The sequence below is a fragment of the Elaeis guineensis genome, chromosome 8, assembly GCF_000442705.2.
Source record: "Elaeis guineensis isolate ETL-2024a chromosome 8, EG11, whole genome shotgun sequence".
NCBI lineage: Eukaryota > Viridiplantae > Streptophyta > Magnoliopsida > Arecales > Arecaceae > Elaeis > Elaeis guineensis.
This window is the reverse complement of record NC_026000.2, coordinates 7,142,964-7,152,038: the sequence shown is the minus strand read 5'-3', so window position 1 is coordinate 7,152,038 and position 9,075 is coordinate 7,142,964. Positions and strand designations below refer to the sequence as shown.

Genomic DNA, 9,075 nt, shown 5'->3' with positions numbered 1-9,075 from the left:
TTAGATAATATTTAGATAGAAAAATAATTTACTTATGTTCTATTACACATAGGAAAGTGGCTTCAAAATTTGTTATCCATGTTCTTTTTCGTTACTATTTTTTTAGATAAGTTGTTAAAATTTATCCATATTTTCTATGATATCCCTTATACTTTTTAGATTTGACTAAGTTATTAAGCATTGAATGATGGAGACATTGAAAATAAGGATGGGCATTTTAGGTATAGCATTAAATGCCCATTTTACTGGCTGATGGAAAAATAATTTAGCCACCTCCTGGATGGGTAAAACTTTCTTCCATTTTATAGATAAATGTTGTCTATGGTAAAGTAACTTATGTATCTTGAAAAGTATGAGAACATGGATAAATTGATTAATAAAAAAATTGATTAATTTTTTTATGATATTTACCTACAAAAGAATGACCCCTTAATGACATGGCTGAAGCTCCTTATTGTAAGGCAGGGCGAAGAAAATTGGTCCTAGGATCATACATAAGGACACGCTGCACTTATTGAAGCATTTTGAAGGATAAGCGTAGAGCCTTACAAGGAATTACTGCCTTTATTCCTTGCAACAAAAAGGGCATCTGTTCTCTGTGAGTTTGGAACATATTCTCGGCACCACTTTTGCATATCCAGGATATATTGGCGTTAATTACCAATATTTAAGCTTGGAACGTTGATTCAGTGGCTTTAGAAAATGAAAGCAGCAGCAGGTCCCCTCCTGCAAATTGAGATAACTGAGGGCGCAGGATACCACAAAGAAGTTGAACTTAATTTAGGTTGGCAACGAGTCACTTTCGTAACTACTGCCTTGTTCCAAAGATTCAGAGTGCTTACAGAATTAGAACAACGACTGCTATCCTCAGTTCATGCATGGCCCCCACCTTTACTAATAGCTTGAAAAATCTGGTTAACTCTTTACTAGACTATGATTAGATTACAACCAGAGCATCCAACAATGCTTATCTATGGACACTTCATTGGTACTACAAAACAAGCCACCAGCAGTTCTTGCTTCATTGGATACAAATTAATAACAGAATACCTTTTCAAGAAGGTTGATATGCAAGCTATGCTTATGAACAATTTGGGTGGAAGTAAGGATGAACAATACCAACCAACACCATCACCATCAATAGGAAATATCATCATTTGTTTGTAATCCATGAATTATCCCTGAATAATCAATAATTCTCAGGTCAATTAATTATAAAAACCTTAAGACGTCGTTTCTATTACCCAAGGATAACTTTCAGCAAAAATTTGTCAACAAGTGAATATTATTTGTGCGCTTCGAAGAAGTTCTCCATCAACATGATGGATGAACCGCAACAAGACCTCATTTGGTACACGAAGCCGTAGTTAGACAAATACTACTATAGATTATAGACCCTCCAATTGCGTCAACAATGGATATGAGGAACAACTCTTTGCCTCTTCTGGAATCGGGTATTTTTGTACAAGCCCTTGACCAACCCTTCAAGCCCCTGGAACTACCGAAAGCCAGTAAATTTGGCAGAATCTTAAAGCATGGCAAGGAAATCTCACCATTATGCCCAGCTGCAACGCAAGTCTCACCATTTGCATACGCTTGCAAATGCTCAGAGTCTACCCAAGAAGAAATAATGATACAAAATATAGTATGTAACAGAGAATCATACTTCACAAATCATCTGCATTCATGTTGCATGAAGTTCATGTACAACCTTCCCCTTTTCATCAGGGAAGCGCTTTCTGAAATAATCTAGGCAAAAAATTGGAGCCATTCGGCTCCAACTTACCCTTGTTCCCTCTTTCCCCTTCAAGGGAGCCATGAAATCAGCCATAAGAACTGTTATAGTTACAACTCATCAGAACAAATCAACAAGTAAACAAATACGATGATTATGAGCCCCTTGACTCGATGGGTTATCGTTATGATTCTCTCCATTCTAATCTGTTGAGGGCATCAACAATTGCCTTGCGAAATGCATCATTGTGTAGAAGAAAAGATGAGACATGCCCTCCGGTGACCCACCTTACTTCTGAGCCTGGCCACGCTCTTTGGAGCTGCAAGACAGAGTGTCTAGGAATATAGCCATCATCCTAAGATCAAGAGAATTATGTCAATGGGGAAAAATGAGTTTATAAATTAAGAACAGTCGTAAGATCGATTAGACATAACTGACAAGCTTAATATACAAAGAGAAATTTGTTTTATAATAACATTTGTAAAGATTTGAAAGAACTGATAAAGATTAGCAGGAAGCAACTATTCTGAGAAGAGCACTGGGGAAAGTTGACTGAAGATAGTGCATCAGATGTTGAAGAAAGGAAAAGCTAAAATACAACACTGTAATGCCATAAAAATGTACAGAACCAATCATCTTAATGCAAATCAAAGTATTCCAACATGCAACCAATGGACAGACATTGGCGACTGATCACAGTTAGCACATGCATCCATATGCTCATACCTCTGAGACAAAAGAGCTCAACCTCTTGACCCTAACAAACTACCATTCGTTGATGGTTCAATAAATTGCTATCAAGAGACTGAATATTCCATTAGAGACATCTCATGGGTAACATATAGATGAAAAAAATTTCCAGCAATCGAGGTCATCACAAGGGGAAAAAAAAGATCATATAAATATAGAATCAGTGACTATGATAAATATATTGTGATGATAAAATGTGGTCCGAACTTTCAAAGTAGTTAGATGACATAATATGTGGATGAGGATTACAAAGTACATGAATGAGGGAAATGTCAGATGTATGATGGAAAGTGAAAGACATGGGACTTACTGTAGCAGCCACAAATATGACAGCCTGAGGATTTTTGGGAATTGGGAAGCGAGTAACATCAGTCAGTGACAAAACTGACTGCAATCGCTCTCTAACTTGCTCAAGTGTCATTCCAGCCTTTTGTGCTGCATCTTCTCTCAGTGCCTCCCAAGCAGTGGCATACTTTAAGATTCCTTCACAGAAAGCCACAACAGCAGAGTGTGGAGCAAGAAATGGTAGAGTGGCGATCGGTGTGGGATGCAGAGATCCAACCATTGCAGCATGTACACCTCCTACCGTTATCAACACATGAATATTACAGAAAGTTCCGGAAATTCATAAAGACCAACAAAATCTTTAGGCTATAAACAGGAAACCGCGACAAGTGAGAAAAAAGAGAGGTAAAAAACAAGGGAACATTTGTTTAGCAAAAAAAGAAACAAAATTTAAGTGGTTACTAAAAAATATAAAAGACAATTTAGACTTAAGAAAATTGGTTGTAATTCAACATTTAAAAGAACCAGGACCAGTTTGTCAACAATAGGAGGTATACACCGACAGCATTCAACAATTCTGACTGCTCAAAGAGTGATAGTAGATAACTTTTTCATTACCCATGCTAAGCCCACATATGCCTGTCTTGCCAAAACCAGCTTCAACCTCCAACCAGTGCAGGAGGCTGCGGGCTTCCTCGATAGTGGCTCTTCCTAACAGTAGCAAGTCACTCACACATAGAAGCTTTGCACCATGTTGCAGTCCAGGACGTCGATGTCCATAGAATGGGCTGTGGCACATTATAACCAGAGATTATAAAAAGATTGCACAAAAGAAAGTCTGTTTTCCCTTTTTAGCTTGACAGTAGATGTGCCGGAATGCTCACCTTTCAAGCACCATTGTTGCTATGTTTTGCTTCAACAACGGACCACCAAGCCGCAGCCGTCGCTCAAATGTATGATCCCCAGTGCCTACAATATTGAAAAATTGAGTTATCTGAGTTCATGAAACCCGGATCTGGGGATGCTCAAGTAAGGAAACATAATTAAAGGTGGTAAGAAAAGGAGGGGAAGATCCAAGGTGACTTGGATGGAGATTGCATGGAAGGATATTGAGCAACTTGGCATAACATCAGAACAAACTTTAAATAGGAATACTTGGTGAATGAGGATCCATAAACCTGACCCCAAATAGATGGGAAAAGGATAGATGGTTATAGTTATGGTATGAGTTAATGAAACATGAATAATGCAGGCTCCAAAGGTTTAAAACTAAAGCACAGCAAGAAAGCCACTTAAAAACCTTTTCATTTACCAAGACAGATCCCTCTTATTTCTCTATTGTACCTTGAAGACTGATAGTTTCACAGGCCATGCCTTCATTTCTTATAGGCTGTTTCATGGAAGGCTTAGGCATATGTGTATCTTAATATGTCTCCTCAATATGTCAAACAGGTCAAAGATTTCATGCAGGTTTGCATTATAATAAGGGCAAACATGCCTTACAAGGTATATCAGGAGAAGACAAAGTGCCTAGGATGCACTTCATATGTCACTTAGAAAAGGAACGAACCTTATTTTATATTTCCTTGTTAGCATATAGGATTACTCGGGATAGATTTGGGCTCACATGTAGAACAACTAGGAGTGCTCCAAGTTCCACTAGCAAGTTCCTCAAACAATGTGAATGGTGTTTGGATTGAAAGAGAAGGATGCAGAAACATGGAATTTCATGTCCTGTACAACTTGGTGGGTGGTTTGTGTGCAATAAATACAACTTTTATTGAGTGCCAATCAGAGGAGCTGATTTAGAGAAGGGTTGCATGGTGGATCTTTCAGGTAGAAGATAGGTTCTTCTAGTTGCTGCTTTTTCTAGGATTTGTTGCAGTTTCAAGATTTTTCAATATCACTTTTTCTCACAAAAAGCCAAGCCCTAGTAATGGAGGACATCTTGCAGTCTCATTGCTTCAACTATATTCTTCAGAACTGCAAAATATTTTTGTATGTATTTTCCAGTTAGAAGCAGTCAGCTTTGATGAATTTATATTTATTTTCATTTTCAGTATCTTAGAACTTCTTCTCGCAGATATTTGTGGTTTTTAACACAAGGGCTCATATCAAATTTATTTCTAGTCAAGATTTCCATGAATCAGTCTTTATCCTTCTGTGCATTGCCACATTACACAATTCATCCCATGAGCCCTTTTTTTTTTTTTTGCTTCTTAACTCGTAAGTTAGGAATTTAGAGAAAAAAACACATGAAAAATGAAATGCAAAAAGGAGTCATATAATGAGGAACTGAAGCTGAATTAATTTGGATCTTCTGTTGGTAAACAAATTGGCCTATCAATGAAGAGCAGCTTATTGCGTCAACAGTACTAATCAATTGAAATTAATATCGACAAGCAAGAAACATTTTACTTCGAAGTGTAGGGCAAGGTGACAATGACTCCATAAGCGACAAAAAAGTTTCTTACTCAGGCAGAATATCCTCTTGATAGATTGCAGCAGTGAAAGGATACAGTCTAATTAAGAAAGGAAAGACACACCATGGTTACCAGAAGAAATTGAACTTGTTGGTTATTGTAGTCAACATAGAGAAGATGTGATGATTGCCAATGTATAGAAGAGCTCAAGCAAATGAAACTGGAACAAGAATAGGTGTTCTGAATGAAGTAACTTTCACAGAAGATGATCATTTCAATGTGTTGCTCTTTCTAAAGTATCGAGGTGCACTCTGTTCCACCAGTGGGTTGTATGCTAGAAAGAAGATAATGATAAAAGAATAGCACTAAGCCATGAGCAAAACTTCACCTCTCAAAAAAACAACACAAGTAGATGATAGTGTCAAGAAATACCAAAGCAACAAAAAAAATAGAAAAATTAAAACAAAAATTGCTTCCAGCAAAAAGTTAATTTTCAAACACCGCACCTGCCCCAGGCCCAGGCCTATCATCACATAAACAACAAACATAAACCTATGCTGCTACAGAAGCACTACCCTTTACGGCATAAATTCTTTCATTTTACCAAGGACTACAATTACTTTAAAAGAACCTCCAGTTATTCCATTCAATATAAAATTAAAGTGAAATGTTCGGTAATGTGAAAATAGTTTGAAATCAAGGAAAAGAGATGTCCCTAAATAAATTGCACACCAAAGCTTCAACAGCATCATGATCAGTAGAGTTATAGTGCAATATGACCAGAGAAACCATTTCAGAACCAAAATCTAGCAAAGATAGAATGATTACAAGAAGCACCAAGAGAATCATCAAAAGTTGCATCGATTATAAGTTTTAGAAGCATGCGTTAAATCAACAGAAATGAGTGGGGACAACATAAGCCAGATTCTTCCTATTTCCTTTAAAAAAACATATGCCAGATTTTTAAGGATATACTATGCAAATGTATTGCTAAAACAATCATAGCAACTTCCATCAGGTCAAATCTCAGCCTACAAGGGCAAAGTAATGCAAACCTAAAGATTTGTGATGATATTTAAACAATTAACATAAGATTGTACTAACACAATCAGAAAAATCAGTTACTTTGACAACAACAAATGGAGTGAAGTTCTGTGCTACAATTAATATGAAATACGACAGAATGTACTATGCTAGGTGAACCATGCAAGCCATCGGCTACAATAATATGAAATACACATCAGACATGCCAGTGGCACGTTTTGAAACCAATAAAAAGAGATCAGTTACCTGCTAGGAGAATATGGAATACATATCAGACATGTCATAGAGACGTTTTGAAACCAACAAAAGACATCAGTTACCTGCTAGGTGAACAACGCAAGCCATCTTCTGTGGTCGAACAAACTTTGGTGCAAGGAAAGCAACCCTGGCATTGTGACTCTCAGGAGGCAATGCATCAATTAGTTGCGCATCACAAGGTGTCCTGAAAACACCCTCCCTCAGGCATGCATTCTTTGTCTCCCATACTGTTTTCCAGATAGGCTGGACTAGATTGGGTGGCCAATTCTGGGCGGCAGCTTCTGGAAAGAGCTGCTTTACCATTCTCTCCAAGAGATCAAGCTTGCTCCCTCCCCATCCCCGTGAGAAAAATGGTGTGCTTAATTTTGTCCGGTGGAGAAATGCCCCATAGATGTGGTCCAGTACATAATGAAGAACACCTAGGTTTACAGATACCATCTCTAAACAAAGTCGCACGACCTCAAATGCACAATCTTACAGAAAACATTCCAGTCTTGATCCAGTCCACTGCAAAACCCTTAATTTGGTTATAAAACTAGCTAAGAGAAGATAACCTTAAAATTCAAAATCAAAAGAATTTTAGTTAGATTAACACGTAAGGCCTTCCTACATACTAGAGAACTTAAAGGAAGAAATATACACTATCAACAAAACAGTTATCCTAGGCTTGAAAGGCCTAATAAAAAGGGAAAAAGAAAAGCCCAGCTAACAGGATAGAGACCATAAAACATGAGAAAGAAACATAGGAATCGGATAAAAGGTCAGTAATGTCATATATGCTAAAATTAAAACAACAGTATGGTTTTCAGCTGAAGCAATCCCTCAACACTCATGAACCATAAGCATCTTTAAGGACCAGAAAAATACAGAGTTCCACTGAACACTCATGAATCGGTGTCACTAACAGCTGAGACATGATAGCAATGTGAATAAACGTGCCAGCTAAATAACTGGGGAAGAAAATGCTCACACACCATCCAAATTGAGAACTAATACTCCCTGTTCTGGAAATAAGTGGGCTAGAGACATTCCTGAAAAACTTCTGCAATGCAGAAACACACCAAAGTTGACCAACAAAACTGATTAATTGGATGATATCTACAAAATTTCCAAAAAGAAAGGGTTCAAATATTAAGAACTTGAACAATCAAATCAATGAGAAAATGGAATTCCTATTTGAAGCAATGCAATTATAGCTTTTGTATGCGGTCACTTTGAGCAAATGGGCAATCAAGAAACATATAACCAAGATAGGGACTTTCTTTATCTTTTTTTTTTTTTGAAAAAAAGAAAAGAAAAGATTATCAGACTGAGATCATCTAAAGTTTGCAAACATTGCCTACATTGCAGCTAGCACGCCTAACCTATAATTATGTACACTTAAAACACTATCTGAAACAGCTTTTAGACTGCAAAGAAGGCAAAAAAAGTTTTAAGCTTAATAATAAATAAGATGGCATCCTGTAAAATTTATATTGTGCAAAAGCTTGAAAGAAAACAAAAATACCTAAATTTTATCGACAACCACAACGAATTCCATCAGCATGCAACTTTAATACCTGCCTCACAAATCAATAAATTTTCCAACCAAAATTCACTTCCAGGTGACACAAAGTTTGTTAAGGAGCCAAATAATCGTAATACTGAAGAAAAAATTGCGACCCTCCAACGGTTCTAGCAGCACCGAGGTGGGCATCCACACATCGCTCCAGAAAAGAAAGTTAACCTATTTCTCTAAAATCTTAAAAAAAACCCAGACATTGCAGCATATCATTTAAAATTGATCAAAAATCCCACTCGAATTCAGCAACATCGACGCAAATCACAACAATCACCAAAAAAATCAAGCAAATCCAAAGAAAAGAAGGCCTTCCAATGCAATGCCTTGCGAATCGAGCATCTGGATTCTTACCTGCAACCAATAGGCGATCCTCCCAGCTATGAATCGCGGAAAAAATCCAAGTTTTGCTCCAGAAATCTATCGGAAGTCCAAACGAAATCGAAGAAATCGGCGATTGGGAATGGAAGAAAGAAAGTTAGGGGAATCCCAGGGAGGCTATCCAGGGCAAGAGAGAAAAGCGATCCACCATAAAATCCAACGGACCCGGGGAACTAAAAAACCTGGGATTAGGAGTAGAGAATAGGATAAATCCAGTGGGCGAGGGAGGACCGAGGGAGCCGTACCATGGCGGAGTCGTCGTGGGTTCGACGAGACATCGCCAGGTGGACCGCATTTCGCTGTTTGCTGTTTGGAGCGCCCCACCAGATTCGGACAAGAGCGACGAGTCGAGCCGTAATCCTGAGGCGAAATTGGAAGAGTTAAAAGAGACTGAAAACTCGGGACTCTCAAAGACACTTGCGGCCTCCGTGGCTCTTCTTAATTCATCGACTTTCTTGTGGGGCCCTTCCTTGGAAATAAAGGGCCTTTCTTGGGGGGTTCCGTATTTGTTGGTGTAGGCAACAACGGGTGCGGTTTCTTTAATGATCTCCGGTTTAGGATTCTTCGTCTTTTTCACGTTAGCTTTCCCTTCGGTTGAAAGCAAATCTATCTGAAAATCTCCCCAAAAATTCTTGATCCAA

The 9,075-nt window shown here is 38.0% G+C and overlaps 1 protein-coding gene across 2 annotated transcripts; it reads right to left on the bottom strand.

Annotated features, from left to right (window-relative positions):
* Positions 1-1,663: 1,663 nt before the first annotated feature.
* LOC105050494 (uncharacterized) lies at positions 1,664-8,624 on the bottom strand. Of its 2 annotated transcripts, XM_073242506.1 has the most exons (7): positions 8,408-8,624; positions 7,470-7,537; positions 6,558-7,002; positions 3,655-3,739; positions 3,389-3,558; positions 2,796-3,067; positions 1,664-2,090 (listed from the first exon to the last, which is right to left on the bottom strand). In XM_073242506.1, the coding sequence occupies exons 3-7, from the start codon at positions 6,931-6,933 to the stop codon at positions 1,920-1,922; spliced, it is 1,074 nt and encodes a 357-aa protein (XP_073098607.1). In that variant the 5' UTR covers positions 6,934-7,002; positions 7,470-7,537; positions 8,408-8,624; the 3' UTR covers positions 1,664-1,919. The 2 variants fall into 2 exon arrangements, with proteins under 2 accessions (XP_073098607.1, XP_010928843.1); XM_010930541.4 differs by lacking the exon at positions 7,470-7,537.
* Between the last annotated feature and the right edge of the window lie 451 nt (positions 8,625-9,075).

Coding starts and splice junctions, on each gene's coding strand:
- LOC105050494 (XM_073242506.1), bottom strand. CDS start 6,933: ATGGTATCTGTAAACCTAGGTGTTCTTCATTATGTACTGGACCACATC. Junction 3,559..3,654: donor GCAACAATGGTGCTTGAAAG/GTGAGCATTCCG, acceptor AATGTGCCACAG/CCCATTCTATGGACATCGAC. Junction 2,091..2,795: donor TCATATTTGTGGCTGCTACA/GTAAGTCCCATG, acceptor TCTTGATCTTAG/GATGATGGCTATATTCCTAG.